Source organism: Falco cherrug, chromosome 2 (assembly GCF_023634085.1).
Source record: "Falco cherrug isolate bFalChe1 chromosome 2, bFalChe1.pri, whole genome shotgun sequence".
NCBI classification, from domain to species: Eukaryota; Metazoa; Chordata; class Aves; order Falconiformes; family Falconidae; genus Falco; species Falco cherrug.
In genome coordinates, this window is record NC_073698.1 from 108,959,231 (window position 1) to 108,981,150 (window position 21,920).

At 38.4% G+C, this 21,920-nt stretch overlaps 1 protein-coding gene across 12 annotated transcripts in view; it reads left to right on the plus strand.

The window, feature by feature from the left end:
• ROBO2 (roundabout guidance receptor 2) overlaps positions 1-21,920 on the plus strand; it is a 471,362-nt gene that overhangs the window by 326,813 nt on the left and 122,629 nt on the right. For all 12 annotated transcript variants that reach the window (XM_055702516.1, XM_055702520.1, XM_055702523.1 and 9 more), the window contains exon 5: positions 8,945-9,083. In XM_055702516.1, coding sequence (XP_055558491.1) covers positions 8,945-9,083 — 139 coding nt within the window. The remainder of the gene's footprint in view (positions 1-8,944; positions 9,084-21,920) is intronic.

Here is a 21,920-nt window from a genome sequence, read left to right on the forward strand (position 1 = left end):
CAAATGCTCCTAATTTTTTCACTTTCTGTCTAATATGATGCACTGGAAAACCCAGTCACACATATTACTATCTGTATTTGCATGTATGTCCACTTGACAAAAAGCATATTATGGGATTTACAAAAGGCATAGAAAAGTTTCTGCTAGACGAGATCCATGAGTGACTAAGGATTTGCTGCTTTCCAGCATTACGAGACTGTGAAGACTTCCACTCCACTTAGTTTGTTGCGGATTCATGGAAGCATATGACCTTTAAAGACAGAACAAGTACACCTTGCAAAAAAATGGCAGAAAGGATCTCTATTAAATTATGTCCTTTGCAGCCAATCTGTTGAAGTTGTGCCTTTATACAGATGTAAAAGAGACATGACATATCTTCTTCATCAGTTTAAGTACTGATAATCCCTGGTAATACTCCCTGTGGATAGCAAGCAGATTGCAGTTCTAAACTACAAAGCCTTAAGAAATCCTTAAGAAAATAATTTGTTAAAAAGCATTGAACTGTAGGAATAAAAACTGAAATATGCATGTAATTTCATATCCTGCAGAGCTATGAAACGTATTAGGTTTGTCTTGATATGTAAAATAATACATAGCCAATTACAATATTCTGGTTTTTTTTCCAGGATTTAATCATAACAATCAACTCATAAAATATAATCTAAGTCAATGTTGTGAATACTGAACAAAATCAGCAATAGACGAAATCAGATATTTTAATTCTTCGTAATTGTGTTAGACTAACTAAAGAAAAATGTATTTAAAATTATTTTCCTATCTGGGTATTTTGCTGTCTAAAATTCCCCTTCTATCTACATGTTCCCTTCCTATTGTCCTTTTCATGGTACAAGAATAACACGCCAGAAGCAGGTGCTCAGGTTATGGTCTGCTGTTTGACAATACGATTCAACTATCCTGTGCCCACTTCCTGGCTGCCCCCTGGCCCTGAAGCTCTGTGTTTGGTGTACTGGGCTCACTGTACAGATGTGTCCAGGTCTCTGCTCCATACAAAAGGAGATGGCTTGGCTTACCCTTTCACCGGCAGAATAGTTAGTTGTGTTCCATTCCTGAACTCCAAGCAGGAGCTCATGTGCAGGAGGGCGCAAACACACAATGCACTGGAGAGCATTATCCATGATGTTTCCAGGAAGCAATGGATCTCCTGGACAGTCCAATCAGTCTAAGCATACACAGTAAATCAAATAAGTCCAGAAACTCTGGGAAATATCACATTGGTTGTGCATGTTCAGGTTGACTTTACTGAACACAGGCAAAACCATATAAGTCCACAGCCTTCCTCTAATATGACTCACAGGTTTGAGGAACATGGGAGTACTGCAAATGTTGAGGAAAATATGCTAAATATATCAAAATATGTGTATGTTATTAATAGGCCCAACTTGAACTGTTTTGAACATATTTGAAAATGGACTTTATAATTAAAATGAAGATATCTTAGCTAAGAGACTTAGAGAATTTAATAAAGTGGCTGGCAAGCCTACAGCTGATGCTGACTCTGGAGAAGACTGTGTATTAATTATCTGATTATTAATGTCTCTATTCCTTTTCCAAATAACAAACTCCCAAACCTTTTCCATAGCATGAAGGGGGCCTTAGTAAACATGCTACTCCATAGAAAAAGGAACTGTTTCATACTAGTTCTCAAACCTTTCCAGGAATCAGCCACTTGTTACTTTTGGCTTTGCAATTCTTTTTTGTAATACCTGAAGTTAATTTCAGTGTGTGACTGACTCATGACAGACCTCTGGCTCCCTGTACAGTAAATTTGGCTTGAGGCATTGCCTCTGGAAAAACTGAGTCAATGTGGTGGTAACTTGTGGCCCTAGAGGAATAGCATGGAAATCTAGCCTAAAAGATTACACCTTTCCTGAGTTCAAAAACAATAAAATAAAATAAGCAATAAGAACCTTGGGAAGAAGAGGAGAAAATTAACATTTTCCATGTGCAGAATGTATCCACTTGGCTGGGCACCTATTCAATAACCTTTGCTGAGAGATAGTTATGGATAATACATGTAGAACTTTCACAAAACAAGTAATTATTTTTTTTCAACTCTGCATCAGAAACCTAGTTTTCAACATTTAAGCACTGCTAACAGTGTACTGTTAGTGTCGGTGCAGATTGCATTTCTTTTGTTCCCAAGTCATGATTCTTCTACTAGCAGAAAATTGCCAAACTTTCACAGTAAGATATTGTAAAGCAAATAGGTCGTATAAGCAGTGCTTCCCAGCATTATTCTCGTGTTTTGAGTAGTGGCAATGATGCATTACAGTTTTTTAGCCTTCTCTTCCAAGCACTACTGCTAGTTTTTGCCTTTATGAAACTCCAAGGTGTAATCTTGGAGTAAAGCAAGAAGACAAGGTCTGTTCACAGAGTCTTAAATTGGCTTTTAAAGGAAATTGATAACTAATCCATCAATCCTAACATTCTTAAAAAAAGGCAGCACGGTACTTTATTATTATGGACAGACTATTCTAAAGGCCAAAATCAGAAGTGTAAGTGGTATAAATTAGGCTTTGCTTGTGTTTGGGTTCATAGCCTTTGGATGAACAGAATTAAAGAAAGATGCAAACCAGAAAAAGTTTCATTCCAATTTGTAAGAAATCTTGGTTTGTAAATATATAATACAGAAGCAGTAATTAAATAAAGTAAGAATTAGTTTTGAAATTAACCTTTTACTATTTTGCCATACAACTGCACTGTTCTCTGATAAGTTTTCAAGTTGTTTTAACTATTTCAGACTCCTTTTATTTTTTTTCCTTTGGACTTAAAATGGTATGTTTGAAGAGAATGTACAAAGGTATATCTTGTATATTGATTCTGAAGCTCAGTGAAATCAATGAAAGCCTTAGTATATCAACTTCAAGAGGCTGGCATCAAGCAGTGGAAAAAGTTATATTTAGAAGAGCCTCAAAAGAGTATAAAGCATAACTAAGAAGAGTACAAAAATGTCTTAAAGGATATGTCAATTCAGACATATTAAAGATTGTTTTGGAATAATCTTTGATTTTAGCTTTGGTACCTGAACCTTTTTTCAGCTAATAAGGTCCTGTGGGAAGAAGAGGTATTTTTGTCTGATGCTTGAAGAAGTATTTGTGTTTGATGTTCTCTAGACATTGTCAGGCTGAAAGAGATACCATAGTTCCAGAAAAAGTATGCTATGATGACATGATGTTAGAGGGAAAAAATCTGAAGATCCCATAATGAAGGTGTTGTGCCTCATTTTACTTTGCTGAGCTCTGACTATATGGAAGGCTTTGGCAGAGAGTCTTGTCCCAATTGTGTCCTGGGAATTAGCCCCAGAATCTTTCCCAGCCACATGGAAGATCTACCAAAGCCAGGTATACATTCACAGTTCAAGACAGTGGGTATACATTCATAGTTCAAGGCAGAGAAGTTGTCAGGGTGTATCATAAACTTCAGAGCAAAGCTGTTCTTGTTTTTCTTCAAATCCTTGTATTCGGTGCTTGCGGTGTACTTGTTGCGGTTGTCAAACAGCCAGTTTGGCTTTGCAGTATTTGTTATCCACACATACTGACAAGTTGTGTTAGGATAATGATAATGCTGTGAAAAAGGGTCTGATGTGGTCTCCCAAGTCTTTACGTAATGCTCGGTAAAAACTGAAATTAACATGATTGTAGGTGTATATAAAAGGAAAAAAAAGCCACTAGCAACTGATAAAAATCATTCTACTTTATTTGCCTGTGCCTCTTAACAGTGCTCTGTGCCTTGACTGTGCAAGCTTATTGCATCTGGGGTACTGCTTGGGGTGTAAAAGTTTGCAATATCTACACAAGTGCTTATTTCTCAAATGAAAAATGGAAAAATGCCTAAAAAGAGGCAGTAGAAGAATGTCTTTAAAAATCAAACTATTTGCTTTCGCAGTAGTATTTTCATTTATGTGGCCCGCATAGGTAAATTTAGTGTGATCCTAATATCCTGTCTTCTTCCACATCTTCATTTTTGGCAGAGAGCTTTACTTTATCCAGATCATGTTGCAGTTAATGAAATATCTGTGTTATTGACAGCATTCTGAAGTGAAAATTCCAACCACCTAATGTTTCTTTTTTTTTTTCTTTACATCAGAATGCTAACATGAAAAAAGCTTTTAAACTTTTTGCTATTAAACCCCTCCCCAAAGCCTTTTAATTCGTGCTTTAATACTTCTTTCTAGAACATGAAAACATTAAAAAAAAATATGCCTTCTCTCCAGCAAAGACAGAGAAAACAGTTTTAAATCAGATTGAGCCTCTGCATTATGGGGACCATCAAATCCTTCACTCTAGCAGTTGCCTCAGCAGAGAAAATATATTAAGGTAGTTAGGATCATTTTAATTAGATTGAGGTCCCATGTATGGCTGTCTCAACTTTTTGAGGAACAGAGAAAGGGCAATAATACATCTCAAGGTCATCTGAGTCTCTCTAATAGACTGTGATACTCTAGACCAATTGTTAAATAGTGGAATAATTGAGTTCTGGGGTTAACTTGTGTCAGCACCCAAAGCAAGAAAAGGATTTTCCTATGTTTCTGGTTAGGATCAATCCTGCAGGTTTTCTTGCAGCACATACCTCAAGCACTGCAACAGATTGTAGGTGTGTGTTCAGACTGCATTAACAATCTCCTTTTATAACTGCAAGCAAAGTTTGTTCTGAAGTTATAAAGGTCACCCTACTAATAGCACGACTGGTTGACATGACATATAACCATGACCTATTTTATAGTTCTCTTCAAAGATTTTTAATATTCATCAGAGAAAGCCTGGGAAGTGGGTACTTTATTTACTCAGTGAAAGCTTATAAAAAAGCTATATTAAAAATTTTATATATGTCTATGATTTTAATTTATTACCCTTTCTTGTTGTTTCTCAAATATATTGTGTTCTGAATGCTGTTGACAGAGTAACAATGTTTAATTATACCACAAGGCTTTATTTATGAGCAAACCATTTCAAAAGGAAAAAAATGAAAAGATTCTTTCTCAAATTTAGCTCTGAAACTAAATTTGACCTGGCTGCCTGACGAAACCTTCTTTATTTAGCATGCTTGGGCAGGCAGCTCTCTGTCTCCTGAGAGATTAACATTGTAAGCAAGTTATGCAGGTGACTCAAATCCAGTTAATCTCACATAAAGAATGTTAATTGCATTGGCAATGGCATTCACTCTGATCACTTTATAGCTGCATAATTAGCTATTGGACATATTCAAGGGGTTGTCTGAGTGATACAAGTATAGGAAACAGCATGAGACAGAACTTGTTCTTTCCTGATTCACACCGAGCAAAATGCAGGGATGATGGAAAAATGGAGATAGCAGTTACTGCTATTTGCACATCCTTGCTACGTGGAATCTGTATTTACATAGCTATTTATTTTCTAGCAACTTCTTAACTGTTTTGGAAAATACACAGTTTGAGAAGCTGATCTTAAACAAACATGTATGTGTACTCCTAAATTGACTTGATGTGGAATAAAGTGATTTACCTAATGACCTTTGGGCCATTTACTGTCTGGTCAGCTGGGTTCTCCTCAAAATGTGATAGAAATTTATTTTCTTATCTCCTGTATAGAAGCATTTAAAGCCACAAGTAGCAATTTAATAAATATGCATAAGTTCATTTCTTAACTATTTACAGGCAGCTTTTATAAACATGGTCTAAACCAATTTCTATATGCAGACCAAGCCAACATACAGGCACATGCAGAGTTATTTAAATTCAGTGTGGATGAACCAGTGTCTCTAAACCGCCTATGCAGGTGCTGATCTGGATCTACATTTCTTGGTTTAGGATCATCTGTTGAAAACCAAATACCAAAATGTAGAGCGTATTGTGCATGAGCTCAGAGCAGGGTCAGTCTGAGCTCTTCTTAGGAGAGAAGTTTTGAATAAGATAATATTGCAAACTTACAGAAAGTTTCATTAAGTTATTTCCTTCTAGATCCACGTAAGTACAGACAAACCAAGTGCATTGCTTAGCAGTAAACATAACAAGTTATGTTTTTGTTACTTTGTCCAGTTTTAATTGTTTTGTCAAACTAAAAGGCTTTATCCAAATTTTTCCATAACTGATTGGAAAACTGTTTGGTTGTTTGGTTTTTTTTTTAAATTGCCAAAATAATTCATTCATCTCTAAGAATGTTGAATTTTGATCAGTTGCGATGTGAAAGGGGTAAGTGGAGGGAAACGGGAAAGGTTTTGAAGGAGAGGAATGGAGGAAACTTTTTGTCCTAAGAAATGCAGGTCCCTCATACCGAATAACAGGGACTTAAAATTTGATGTGAAATAGCTGCACCATGCTGGAGATGTAATTTTTTGCTTGTCCAAAGAATTTTCATTAAATTTAGCCAATTATACACCTGTCTAAAAAAAATGAAATAAATATATGAATTCGTACACTAGAGACACCAGGTAGAATGCAGGTCTGAACAGCATTTTCCTGCTACTTCAATGCACTCCTGCTGCTGTCACTCTCCTGGAATGATGATTGGTTACTTCAACCAATTTTTCTTGTGTTAATAGCGTGGATGGGCTGTGTCTGGGTGCCTCAGAGAAAAGAAGCTCCAATTCAAGAGTAGTTCAAACACACAGCGGAGAAGGGTCAGTTTGCTGTGAGGTATGAAGAAGTGAGAGGCATGGATAGTTGGAAGGAAGATCGGACTTGTGAACTTGCTGGGTTCCAGCTGTGTAAAGCAATATCCTGGGCTAGGAGGAGACAAATTGGCTAAGGAAGCAGTCGGCGGCTGGAAAGAGCTGGCACAGTCAGGGGCTGGAACACAGAGGGAGTTGAGGCACTGTCACAAGCTGACAAAGACACACAGGTGAGGGTAGGATCAAACCTAGCTGGGGATTGGGAAGGGTCAGGAGGCTACATGCACAGGGAAGGAAAAATCTGATTAAGCACACTCAGGACAAAGAGCTGTAGTGAATGTTATATATGGCTTGTACACAGATTTGAAACGGGGAGTAAAGACTGAGATTTCAAGCTGTGGAGAGAGACTAGAACTGAATTTACTTGCCACAACACTGCTGCAACCTGCAGGTCCTGGGTAAGACCAGGAATCGGACAAAAGCAATGGCCTGGGAAAAATGGGGAGAAGAATGTCTGCCCCTTAGACATTTTTATCTCTAGCATCTGGAAAAATGGTATAGATTCTTGAGCATGTCTATTCTTCCGCTGACAAAATAGGTTTTCCCCTGCCAATAGGTCCCCCTGCTAGTATCATGGAATTCCTATGTGATGCTATCACTCATTTACATAATTATTAACAGGTGGTTTTGTGTTCCTTATTTTCGGACTTAATATTCTGATTTGTAGAAGTGGTGAACATTTTATCAGCTACAACAATTCAATGGAAGCTGAGCTTTGAACACACAAAATTGATGCTAGTTCTCAAAAAAAAAAAAAAATTGGCAGTTTTGTATCTCAGGTTGAGCATCAAAAAATGTAGCAGATTTTTTTTTTACTTTACTTTCTTAATCTCCATTACATCTCAGAGAGGAGCTATGAAAATAAGTCAATTGTTTATGAAGCATTAGTAAAGGTGTAATTGAGGTCATGGGGAAATTAATAATTCTGTCTTTGAAGAGAAGTTTGAGTAGTATATCAGGAGGCCACCCACTAAATGGTACAACTAAAGCAAAATATTAAACACCTGCTCATTAAATGAATACCAACAATCTGGAGATGTTTGGGGAAGTAAAAAAGTATGTGATCATATAATTGCAACCAGTCTCATAAGCCATAAACAGATAGGGAGTGATTAAAGGGCACACAGACAGCCTTAGTTCTGGTACTGAGGTGCTGCATGCTTGATTTTGCAACTTTATTAATGTTCTTTCAGTGGTTTTTTTATTATTATTATTATTTGTATATAATAAACATGGATAGCCAATCCATAAACTCAACTCTATAGTTATGAAGACAAACTGCCTGAGGCAGAATCTGTTATTGCTTACATCTGTGTGAATTTTGAATAATTTTTTAATGACATCATACCCTTCAACTTGCTGAGAATGAAACGTGAAACGTAGTATGTAACCAGTTTTAAATGTCTTTATATTAAATTCCTGTCTCAAGTGGAAATACTGCTTCATATAAACCCAGTCTTATAAATGGTTTGACTCTAGAATAAATAATTTATGACAATAAAAGTGTGTTATGACTAGGAGAGGACAACAAAATTTATGCAGTCCAAAGGCAACTTGGAAACTAACCCCAATGACATCCTTTCAAATGAAATTACCGGTACTTTGAGTTTGTACCAGTATAACTGAGATCAGATTGTGGCTCTGCATCTGGAGTTTAAGCAGGCCTGTACAACATTAAGATGATTAATAATATTTGTAGCTGTGCAGGCTAACATAACAAGGGTAAACAGGACTTATTATTCAGACCTTAATTTAGTTTTCTGTGGTGAAGTTAGAAATGAGGATCAGGGAAGCTCTGACCTTTGTACAATAGTCCGCAACGGCCGAGATGCAGAACAGAGTTTACATTTTCTTCTGAAGCATCAAGGTATTGATTATGGCCAGAGGCAGGCTACTTCCACTGGCAGCTCAATATAGAGCAGGCGGCATCTTTTAGATCACACTCTGTGTATGCAGCGGTGCTGAGCCAAAACGTTTGCACAGCCTTGGAGACCTCTCTCTCCGCTCGCGTGGCAGCTGGGCAGCCAGTGCTGGCACAGGCATCCTTCTGGTGGCACTCAGCTCTGGCATGAGGGCTGGATGCAACTGCCCCTGCCTCTCCAGCCTGGCAGTCGTCTTCCGGGCTTTTTATGTACACCATCAGTTCCACTTGTCTGAATTTGTGGAGCTCAGCCTCCTTTCATCATTCCATGAATCGGTAAACAAAAAGATGCTGAAAAGTCAAAAGTGTTCATTTCAACCCTCTGACTCACTAAGGAATTTTAATGTCTCTTTCAAGAACGGCCCACGTTTCTCAGGCGACCGATCAACCAAGTGGTGCTGGAGGAGGAGGCGGTGGATTTCCGATGCCAGGTGCAGGGGGATCCCACACCCACAGTCCGGTGGAAGAAAGATGATGCAGACTTACCGAGAGGGAGGTGAGAGCAACATTCATGTTCCCCACACTTTCAAATTTCAATCGTTGAGTTATGCTGGAATCCCTCCCTACTACTTATAGTTTGTTATTTGACATTGTGGCCAAGGTTTATTTCCCATATTGCTGGTCTTTGGCACCACAACACCCATTCCAGGGCCAGCTGTGGGTTGAATTGTCCAGGTCATGGATTCCCATGGAAAGACGAAGAATGATGCGTAGGTGCTGTGAGCACATGAGTATTCACTGAATTTGCTGAAGAAAGTAAAGATGTATGAGTGATAGTAGCCTTGATAATAATGTGCTGATACCAGAAAGGAGAAAGCATGGCTGGAGAGTTGCCAAGCTGCTCCGTTGCAGTAGCAGGATGAATTAGAAGCAGAGCGCTGTGGTGGGTTTTGCTGGCTCCTTGGCTCATGCCTGTTAAAACCCGGAGAGAAACCTTTCTCCTGAGGAAACAAAAAAATCAAACTAGCAGAACTGGAAAACAAGGTTGAAATCTGGAACAGGCCCCTTGTGTTCAAGAGAGATTTGTTTAGACCAGATCAAACGTAGAAGATTCCAGAGTGAGCAGGGGATGAGAGCCTGTCCTATACAAGGGCATTAAATTAGCTTGGTTCCTTTCAGCTAACAAACAGAACAGAGTTTGATCCCCACTTTCTGGAACTTTTTCTAGTTTCGATGCTGAATCATAATTAGATTAAAAGATCTTAACACAGAAATAAGTCTAGGAACAGGACTTAGAACCTAGGTCTCCACAACCCAACGAATCCTTCTGGCCCTGTGAGTCCTGATTCGTTTTTGCACAGTGCTTTTAAATTCAGCAGGAGACATGAACTTTTTTTCCATTTTTCCCCCACCACCACAGTTGATTGTTCTTTTCTATCAGTGCTGGTTATTCCTGGGATGTTGCCAATGGAATTTGTTGAAAGGGGAAAAAAATAATATATATATCTAAATGTTCTGTTCTTTAAACAAATGCTTTAAACACTGGACTTAACGTAGGCTGGCCACCAATGTTATTTCTGCTCTTCCAGTCATGATCTTAAAAAAAGAAGAGCTGCAATGATGTTTTGTGGCTAGTTTGTGTCAGCGTGCATTAAGTGCACCGTGAGCACACTACTAAACTCGGCCTAACTGAAACGAGTTAGACGTCGCTGCCGGCTTTCTTTATCACAGCCTGGTTTACATCTTCAATCCAACAAGGTGAAGAATGTGGTAAGACTGTTATCTGGCGGTCTTCATCCACTTGCTAAATATAGTGTTTAATGTCCCATACAATTTCATGGAAACCAGTGGCAAAATTCCTCAGTCATATAGCACTTAGTCATGTTTGTGTCTTAGGCTATTATCTTTTGTTTCTCAATTTCTAAATCTTTAAAGAAATCCCAAAACTCAAATTGGAGAATACCTGTTTTAGTTCCCACATCCACAACACTGTAAGATATCTTACAATTTCTCAGTGACATATACTAATGTAATGATACATAATCTAGAAAAATATTTCTAGATAATAAGTACAGATACATATGTGTGTATATATATATAGAAATACTTATATTTTAAAATTAATTTCCTTGCAATTTAAAGCAAATTTTAAAATTACATAGCTGTTTTGCTAATTATATTGATAGATATTGTATGCATGTAATACATAAAATAGTATTTTGAAGAGCAGACTTTTGGACGGTGAGATGAATTTTTCTCTTTGCTTGCTATTTTGCATTGTAGAGTAGTCCACAGTAAATACATTGTGCTTCTGTGATTTATTCCTATTGTTGTGCTACTTCTGTTGTTTTAAATCACATCTACATTCTGTAAGCAGAAGTAATAGAAGATGAACCAACAGTGCCTTTGATTAGGTTGCACTTTTATTAGGTGTTTTTTTTAAAGAATATGTTCCTTTCATATTTTACTGTGAGAAACACAGTACTATGTGCTTGATAATTTTTTCTGTAAATTCATGATTTATTTCTAAGGAAGAAGAAATGTAACACAAAGCATAGGAAAAGTTTTCACTGGGCTTTTAAGGAAAAGAAGGTTCATAAGATACATTCTGATCATAATCAACTTCAGGCTCAGAAACTACTCACAATGTTTTGCAGTGTTTTTACACTGCTGTTTAACATTTCATTAACTGTGTTTTAACATCTTTAAGCAGAAAATGGGGGTATGTCTTCATTTATGTCTGCTTCCAAGAACGTCAGAGGGGTGGGTAAAGAAGGGGCAAGGTTGCAGAATCTCATGCTGGAGTCCACCTCAGGTAATAGAGGACTTCCGCTGCCCATGTAACGGGTTACCACCACCTGAGCCACATGGACTCTGGTCATCTAATCAAGTCCAACATCTACACTTCAAAAGCAAACACTTCTGATGATTGGGACTCTATGTTTTCTTTTCTAAAATGTATCATTTGTATAGCAAGATATGTAAACAGTGTCTTTACTGTCCTAAAGAGGAAAATTTCAAACCATGATGCTTAATCAAGGAATATAAATATCTAACACCTAAACATCTAAAAAAAAAGCTGTTGGTTTTTTTCTGGATTTTTTTAATGCAAGGAAAGAAATTTGTCCAGGTGTAGTCTTAATGAATGGATGGGTAAGAAAACAATAATATAACAATCTTATACATTAAGAAGAGAATTTCCAAGTTTTTCCTCCTTGATGAAGTGGGAGATATTTTTTTTTTCTTTCCTTTTTGAGGTAAAACCAAAATTACATTTCAGGTTCTGAGCTCCTGTATTTTAAGCATTTTAACATCTACAATGAAATATGAAACCCTCAAGGAATTCCCTTTGTTATTCTTCCTACCTGTGTAAATCCTTGTTCTGAGCAGATCTCTGCAGCTATTTGTCTTATAGCTTTCAATATCAATTTCCTGTTTCTACAGCTAACCATGTTCTTTGCACATCTGCCTGTTTTTGTTCTTTCAATAATTTATTTTTTGGCTTCATCCCTAGATTACAAGACAATTATAATAGGTACCTGTTTCACCAATTACTGCAAATTTTTAAATGTGTCTATTGTTAATTCAGCCTTCAAAAGTGTCTAGTTCAGTGATAGCAAAGTGGGATAAACTGGATTTTTGTATCCATTGTGTTTCTGTTATTTGCTCCTGGTGAATCCCAGAATCAGTGATACTGGATCCATAGTCTTTCAGAAATCTGTTTTTCCATCTTACTTCCTTTTAGTTTTTTTAGCGACACATGTGAGAGGAAAGAGAAAAGTAATCCCAGTAATTTCTGGTGACAAATATAAACAGCATTGCTGCACCGATTAGTGTGTTCAGTAATAATTGGAAAATAATTTCAGGCTGTTACAGTTTTAATTATAAAGGTCCCTGGTGAACTGTAAGCATCTCCAGTTGCATTTGCATTGAATGAGAACAAAAAGGCAACTTCTGAAGAAATCATTATGTTTGAAAATATGAGTAAAAGAAATTTAATTTGGCCATTTTCTTGAATTGTCTATGTAATTACCCAGAACTTCATGAATAACCATGCTTCAAAACTGAGAACAGAGGGACATAAGTTTATTCTGAAGGTGTAAAGCTTTATTCCAAATTTTAGCTATTTTGAATTGATCATCTAAACCAGCTATAATAGTCTATATTTTTATTTTAAAACTTTAAAGTGGTTCTTATAGTGGAAGTTTTCAAAATACCTAGGAAAAATAGCTCTCACTAGCAGTCAAAGGAAGTTACTTGTCCAGTGTCCTGTAGACCTGACTTGAGATAACAAGATGGTGGTATGCATCGTGGAGCTCTCCTGGGTACGGCTGGGCAGGAATTAAGAAAGCTATAAGGACCAGGCAGAAAGAATGTTGTGACTTACGTATGCTAACTGTTTTCATAGTTCTGTTACGTTGCTATAAGGATGAACTAATTAAATTCTTTAGACTTGAAAGTTCTTTTTAAAGCTGAAACCAATCCCAGCAAATTAATAACTTGCTATTAAAAAGGTTGATATTGCACCAGCAGGGAGAAACAAAGTTCAATGTGAACTCTGGGGTATTTAAAGGCGTTTTCCAGAAGTTGTCATTTTTGAATTGGTGACCCAAGACCGAAATGAATTGTGAATCAAGGGTGGAGGTGCATGGTGTACACTTTATCTTAATTGCTCTAAAAATTTAGCATCACGGTATAGCTTCCACAGTATAAAAAGGCTAGGGAATAGTTAATCAGGTGTGACTCATATCAGACTACTGCAGGTGAACAGGATATTGTGGGGTCACCAGTCCTGTGCCTTTGACTGAAATCCTAGTTTCACTATTTCAGTGGTTGAGTTTCATTTCACTATAAGTGACACAAGGAAATGGCACAAAAGTTTTACTAAAGCAACTCAGACAATTGTGACCATACATAATGATCAGGACCTATTGAAAATTGAATAAAAATTGTATTTATACATCGAAGTCTTTTTCCAGCCACATGTTCAGGTAGCCTTCCCTTTGATGTCTGCTTGGCAGAAATTAGAGATTATAATTTCCTGCTAAGGAGCTGATTATCTCCTGTGTGGTGAGAAACTCAATATGGCCTGTATCAACTTTTAATTTGTCTGCTTTTTAGACCTGGTAACAGCAAGAAAGTTATATTATTTGGGAGCCTCCAGTATAAGAGTGGCATATCCATGACTAGCAATTTAATAAAATTTGAATAAGGTTTGTACAGTGTTTCATGTCTTCAAATTTTCAAGTGAAGCCGAAGAAAGCAGCTGCATAGCCTGTAATTACATAGCAAGTAATACAGGAGGGGGGTGTATTTTTTTTTTAGGCAGTGAAGAGATTTTCAATTACAAGTTAAAATTTATGACACATTATAATAACTGTTTAAACCTTTTACATAGAAGAAGCTACCAGTGCCAGCTCTTTGGGAGAGTGAGGTTAGCTCAGCAAATGTATTTTTCAGTTGCCTTAAAAATGACTGAGTAGCAATCACATGGGCCTTCTTTTGCATTCCAGCCCAGAACAGCTGGTTTAGCTCAGTAAATACATCTTTAATGAAATTACAACCTGCTCTTGTAAGTTGCATTTACAGGCACTGTCTGATTAGATGAATATTGTACTAGAGATGAAAAGTGGCAACTGCACCAGCAGGAAGAGGTATTTGTTTTATGCACCACCCACGCAATGGGAGTGCAGGCAGAAAAACCAAGAGTGTTGCTTCAGAACGAAAATGGTGTGTAGTTTACACAAAGAATATTGCTAAGTGTTAAGAGATTGTAGGTTATTAAATGAAGCAAAGCAGTGACACACAGCAGTGACAATCATAAACAGCAGAGTAAGCTTTCTTATTTACTAAAGGTTAGGAATATTTGTTAAAAATTATTTGGGAAAATGCATTCTTAAGTCATAGATTTAACTTATTTTAAGATATGTGTTAGCTCTAACAACAAAAGTCTGTGTAGAAGTTAGACTTGTTATGTTTTTAAAACAGGCATCTTTGTGCCTGAAAAGTGGTTGCATATGCATAGCCTGGGCAGAAACACTGTCATGTTTCTGATAGGTGTACATTCTCAGTAAGTACTATAATTTCTGTGCTTTCCTCCATGGCTTCTTGTGAGCTCAGTGCTAAGGGTAAATGATAACATTTAAAAAATGTCTTGCTTTCTGCCAGATGCAAATCTTTGAAATGGATTTAAATGCAACTGACAGCAAACCTTACCCCCATAAACTCAGAAAAGTTAGATTTTTTAAGAAGAGATCCAGAAATGAAGGGCCTGATAGAGGCAATGTTCTGCATTTGTATTTCACCACAATCTGTATTGTGGTGGGTTGACCCTGGCTGGATGCTACGTGCCCACCAAAGCCACTCTACCACTCCCCCTACTCAGATAAAATATAACGAAAGGCTCATGGGTCAAGATAAGGACAGGGAGATCACTCAGCAATTACCATCACAGGCAAAACAGACTCAGCTTGGGGGAAAAATAATTTAATTTAGTACCAATCAGATCAGAGTAGGATAATGAGAAATAAAACCTACATCTGAAACCCCCTTCCCCCCGCCCGTCCCTTCTCCCCGGCTCAGCTCCACTCCCGGTGTCTCTACCTCCGGCCCCCCCAGCAGCGCCGGGCCGGGCCGGGGCTGGGGTCAGTCCCTCACAGCTGTCCCTGCCGCCCCTGCCCCCCATGGGGAGGCTCCTCACACTCTGCCCCTACTCCAGTGTGGGGTTCCCACAGGAGACAGTCCTCTGCAAACTTCAACCCTTCCCACAGGCTGCAGTCCTTCTCACACTTCTTCAGTGAGGGCTTCCCACAGGGTCACAGCCTCCTTCAGGCATCCATCCTGGGGATGGATGGACCCTTCCCATCTGCCCCGAGGTCCTCCACAGGCTGCAGGTGAATATCTGCTCCACTGTGCGCCTCCATGGGCTGAAGGGGACAGTTTTCCTCACCATGGTATTCACCATGGGCTGCAGGGCAATCTCTGCTCGCTCAGTGCCTGAAGTACCTCCTCCCCCTCCTTATTCACTGACTTTGGTGTCTGCAGAGTTGTTTCTTTCACCTGACATCTAGCCAGGGTCAACACAACCATGAACACAGGGTAAGGCCCTGTAAGCCAGAGAGACGGTAATTTTTAAGAATAGACATGGTGCTACATAATTCTATTTATATTCTGTGGATGGGATAGTGAGGTATTTAACTACAGCCTCCTCTGGATACAACCAAGGGGAGAATGACCTTTCAATGAAATACGAGTTAATAACACTACGGCGCTGTGTGCTTTGGTTGAGTTAATCTCTGTGCAGATTGTAACAAAATGCAGTCTAATGTGTATTGAAAATTAATTAGAGTAAAGAGTGTGTTTTAGTAGTGTAATGGATATAATCTTTGGTTACATCAGCAAATTTCTGTTGCAATTAATAACAATTAATGGTTTTAAATAAAGGGTCAGGGAAAAGGATGTTTTTCATATTAGCTGTATTGCATGTACTATTCATCACTTCTAGTTAGATCCAGTATGATTTGCATGACCATCTTTTGTTTCCTAAGCTAAAGCATCAAGGATAGATTAAGTCCCTTTATGAGGAGCATAGGGGAGAAGATTGGACGTTCTTAATAGCTTGTCAAAAGGAGACAGTGAAAGAAAGAGGTTTAATACGCTATTTGTATTCTTATGTACATCTGGAGGGAGTGGAGGCAGTTTGCTGGGGACATTATCTTGGGTTTAATGCAGCACATGACTGGCACAGGGCAAACTGCAGTGTGACTTGCAGAGAGTCCGTATAACCTAACACCACAGGCAGATTTCAGCAAAGGGCAATGTAAGTATCTTTTCAGCAGTTATGGTGAATCATTTGAGGAAACTTCTCCTGTATAAAGCCAGAGATACCACTTAGAGAGAGAGAGATGATGGGGGGTAAAAGGGAGGTAGGGAGTGCTTAATTTTCATGTGTATGTAGCGTCAGGATGGTGTACCCCAGTGCTGGTGGAGTACCCACTCCTATTGTTCTTTAGCTTGAGTATCCTTCTTCTATGGTTGATATTTTGCCTGTCAGTAATCCCTTCCTGTTTTGTAAGTGGAAAAATATTCCTTACAGTTTTATGAGGAATACATGGCCAAGCGAAAGCGTAAATTAGAGTATTTTTTGACATTTTAAATCCATCAAGGCATGGCATTGAATAAAGTCCTGTAAATGCATCATCCCATGGTTACCCCAGAGGTCTATAGTCTAACCCAGTAGTTATCTGCCATTCAGTTTGTATGAAATATTAAATGCTGTGAGCAGAAGTGTTAGTTGTGTGGCTCTTCTAGACTGATCAGCAGAGAAACAGTTAATAACATTGACATTTAAATTGGCTTCATGTTAAGTGTCAGTTCTCACCACAGAGCTGAAGAAGAGCTATTGTTTCAGGCAGTCTGTTTGCAGATGCATGAAAACAGCCTCCAGTTGCTTACATAAGGGTCAAGGTTGGGAAAATAGCTTTACAACTCCACAGACAGAAACCATAAAGGAATTGTGTCAAGTAGCAGTCCTGCCTGCATGTTTTCTCTTTATGCTATGTGAACCATTGGTGATCTATGAAGCGATCACTGGCAGTGCACTTGAGATAGGACTGTCACAAGATAATGTGTGTTTTTTTATTCTCTCTTATTTAACATCCTAAAATTGTTACATTTCAGAGAATTAATGAAGTCACTAGCAGAGTTCTGAAACAAAATTTAATGCCAGTAGTAGCAGCCTCAAACATGGATATCTCTGAATTTCCCACTCACAGAAGACTACAGTAATGAAATTGTCTTGCATGAAGACGACCCAAGAAAACTTATTGTAGAATTTCACTCAAAATACTCATTCTGGTGCTTGAATCTTTCTTTAGTATCAGAAAAGCAGAGTATGCTACGTAGAAGCTTAGTAATCGCATAGTTTATGCATTGTATTTATAAGTTTCAGAATATTGAGGTAGCTTGCTTTCTTGAAAAGAGTGAGGCTATAAAACAGTTTAAGCTCACTATTATCAGTTTATTGCCTATTAAAATTATAGAGTGAAAAAGTAAAGATAGTTAACTATGCAGTTTTTCTGTAAACGCCTCAGGAGAATAGGGAGAGGGAAGCTGGTAGTTATGTTCAAATGGGAGTAAGATTCAAGATCTCTGGTCACAGCATCATTGATGCTGCTGGAATAGCTGGCCTGCAGGGATTTCTTTTGCTTTAACACATTCCATCCCTGCATGGAATTCAAAAGTTGTCATCTCAGTTAAAAACAAACAAACAAAAACTGTCAGTGAAAACACTGCAAGGTTAAAGTTTTAACCCTAAGAACTACTTTCCAGTTCCTATTGGTAAGTCCTGTGTTGAAAATTACTTAACAGTAACAAAATGTACTTTTTAATAATATGAATTCTGGCTCATCTGTAATGTTGAAGGCACTTTCATTAAAACATTAACGTGATTTCATCTGTATTTACCACTTCAAGGTTGGTGACTGATTTGAAATATAGATCAGAAGATATTTCAGTTAGTTTTCTGACAAGTTTACCATAATCATTCATCATGCTTAAGGCAAATAATAATAGACAGGCTGACACAAATTCTGTTTATTTCAAACAGCTCATAATCTGTTTGCTCATGTTAAAGAAAATGCATCAAGCCATATTTAGTGAGTGCAAGATGCCATTCTGGGCTCAGATCTTCTTATCGTGTTCCAGTCCTTGCAGTATCATTTCAATTTTTAAATCAGAAATGGACAAAACCAGTGTTTTGCCTTTCCTTAAAATTAATTTCAGTGGCATGTGCTGAGTAGATAACCTTGAGAATCAAGAGTGCTTTTCTGGTGGATAAATTTATGACATAGGCATTAATAATACAAATCTCCCCAAGTGCCTGACAAACGTGTCTCATCTGTGAGGGAAAGGACTTCTTCTGGTGATAGGAGGATAGGTCTTCATGCCAAGTCATTACATGGTCTCTTAGCTCATACTTCCACTGACATTCCAGTTTTTGAAATGTGGAGCTTTGTCTGGAACTAAAATCAAATCAGAACCCATTTTGGGTAATTATCATGTGGTAATTCCCTGTGCGTACTTCTCTGTGCAGAGATGTGGAAGTAAAAGATGAAGCCTGCATCAGTTTAGATAGAGTTTACCAAGTCACATATTCCCAAGCATATGTTTTGTTCTTAACTTCTGTTTGTTTCCAAATTATTTCAAAGAGAATAAGAAAGCAGTCTCGTTTTTCTTTCCTGGTTCTCTTCTGAGTGCGTGGGTACTGATTTTGTGAGGCACTAGTTACTTGCAGTCACATATGCATGTTTGCAAGTAAGAGTAGTACAGCGTAGTGTAATACTTCCAGAGAAGTTGGAACACACGATTTCCTTGGACATAGGTAGGGTTTCACAGTGTTGGCCCAATGACTGTAACTGTTGTATACATCTTTTATGACATATAGGCCGTTTTATTGAACACCTTGGTTTAAAGGCACAGTGCCGTGTGGCTTTGTGGTTTATATTATTGCAATTGAGAGTGTCTGCTATAAGAAATTACCAACAATCTGCTGATCACAACCCATAAGAGATTTTGGACTAAAGCAGAACCTGCTGCCAGCATATTTTAAGAAAACCAGAATAGTGAATAGTAACCTGTATCACTTAGCTCTTTTCCTGATTTGTCAGAATAAGGTTAGTGAACCATTTTATATGACCACTACATATATGCCTCACAAAGAAATTCAGGGTAATGTCACATTGCCTTATACCTTTCTCTGGTGTGAGTGGTGTAGCCAAAGAATAAGGGGGGATTTGGACATGTAGATGTGCACAGCAGCCGTCCTGTCAGCACTCTGGGGATAGCTCCATGGCAGCTCAATTCATTATAGCTGTGAGCAGTGTCAGAGCCACCCAGCAACAGGCAGCCTTGATTTCAGGGGTACAACGGAGTGATTTGAGACCAGTGCACACAAATATACACATTCATGCTCTCTCTGTTGCTGATTCAGGTTTTGCTAGGGACAGTAAACCAGAGACCGTTTTATCTTGTGTTCCTTTCTTCTTCCACTTATCAATGTATGGGATGAAAGTGGGGAAAAAAAGCAACGTTTCTTGTCAGGGAGCTGGCGATAGGGGTGGCTGCATTGCTGATGTGCATGTGAGCTCTCCATTCTGCTTCTGGATCGCACTAGGCTGAGGCAGGTAATGAGCTCATGCTCGTGTCTCGCTGCAGCTTCTCTGTGTCTCCCTCCATCTGGCACAGAGAGTCTGGGAGCCAGTGAAAAGCTGTGGCACTGTGCTGGGAGCTGAAGTGCCAGCACCACAAAAGAGAAGTGGAGACAGAAGCTTAAGCCTCCTTAACTACCTCCTGTTTACTACGGTTTTGGCTAGTAGCATCTCTCTATTTGGCCTCCCTAATCATTGATGTTGTGAGTAATCTTGAAGCTTTGTGCATGTTTTGCAAAATAGCCTGGCAAAGGGGCAAAAGAAAATAGAGCAAAGTAATTTTTGTGCCATCTCCGAAAGAAGAGAAAGCCTACAAATTCTACGTACAAGATTCTATTATATTATTTCTTTTTTATTTGCGGTAATGTTTTAGAAGAAAATAGGTGCCTGGTATAAATTGATGTAAATGTTTTGAGGCCAGTGACATCAGTTTGCAACAGTTAAGATGTGACTATTTGGTTTGCAAATTCCCTCTAGCAAGAAATATGACTTTTTGATTTGAATTCAGTAATGCATTCTCACAACTTTAAAATACATTGCTGAAGCATCTGCATCCTTGTATTACCATATAGGCCTACTTGGATATCTAGGAATATAATGACTCCAGCTGCAGATACAGTTTTGCTACCTGTACATGTGAAAGACAAAGAAGTGCATATATTTTTACGCATAGCTGCATGCACATTTTTGAGTATCTGGACATACAGGGATTCTTTGAAGCACTCAGTAAAATGTATATAAAACACAAAAAAAGCATATTGCTAACTCTCTCTACATTCAGTAAATTTGGTTTCTCTTTTTTATTTTAAATTTGATAACCATGAAAATGGGTGGCTGAGTATGGACAGATACATATTTGAATGTGGGGGTGAAAAAATGATAACTGACAAAACCAGTTCAGTTCAAGATTGCTCTTAGATGCTTAAGCCGATGCATGAATCCAACCTCAGTATATTAATTTGTGATACTTAAAAACAGTTAAAGTGTTTTGTTTCATTTCTTGTTTGGTTGAGCAGATGGTAATGGTTTTGACACAATTCAGTTTTTTATTTTTCTTCTTTTCTTGGAAAAGACAAGGCTCTTTTTCCCACTTTGTCACAGCTGGTTACCAATCAATCTCAATTCACGGTACAGTGATGATAGCACATGTTGTTCAGGGGCCAAATCTGATTGGGTTGCATTTTCAGCAGTGTTTCATATTAAAAAAAAAAAAAAAACCCAACCAAAAAAAAAACCAACCCAACTGTGTCTGTATGGCAGTGACTGTCAGCACACTATTGTACAACTGTCATTAATCAAAACTAGCAACAATGAATGCATTCATATGTGCCAGAGACTGCCAGATTTCACTCAAAATCACCCAATTTCTATTAGAATTTCCTCACCAGCAGTGTTTTCTCATCTGCTTGTTGTTTCTCGGTTTCTTTCTTCCTTTCCAGTCCGCTGCCCACCCCTTGCTTCTCAGTTAATTAAAGACAGACCTGCTCTATTACTTCTAGAACAGAAATTATGTAATGTGGTGCCCAAAGTGGCTGACTAGCTGTTTAGAAGACCTCTCCCAGCTCAGTCTGATGGCTGAAGCCTAAGCTGAACCGAAAGGTTAAGCTTCTCCAAATGTTTAACAGAGAGAAGTACTTAAAATCAATTAGATGCCCATAAACATGTGAAACTGATGTCTGACGCCCTGTGTTTTTAGCTGAGTGTTGGCATTAATTGGCTAGGAGTCAGCAATATTTGGGCAATATGTCAGGAGGTGTTTCTTGACACTGCACATACATGGAAGGCATTGCCTCGGTGCACTGGCAATGTTACGGGCCAGCTTAACCAATATGCTTTGGTTTTCCACCATTCCATCATCAATCCAGGAGTCTGGTAACCTCTCTCTGTAATTGGTATTAGCAGCTGGAGAGGGCCTGATCCTAATTCCCAAGTGTTTGGTAGCACTAACCCAGATGAGAGTGAACTCCAGAAACTCAGGTGGTAACATCTTGCTATAGGAACATGATGCTTTGGGATGGAGAGGAGACAAGACGCTGTTCAAGACTGCTCAAGTAGATCCTTGACAAACGGAAAGAATATTCAGGCTTCCCTCCTTGATACTTCATGGTCCCTTTCTGACACAAGTTCCTTGTGCTGCTGTGGATCAGGCTAAAAGCCAGGTTTTTTTCCTTTCTCCTTCCTGCCTG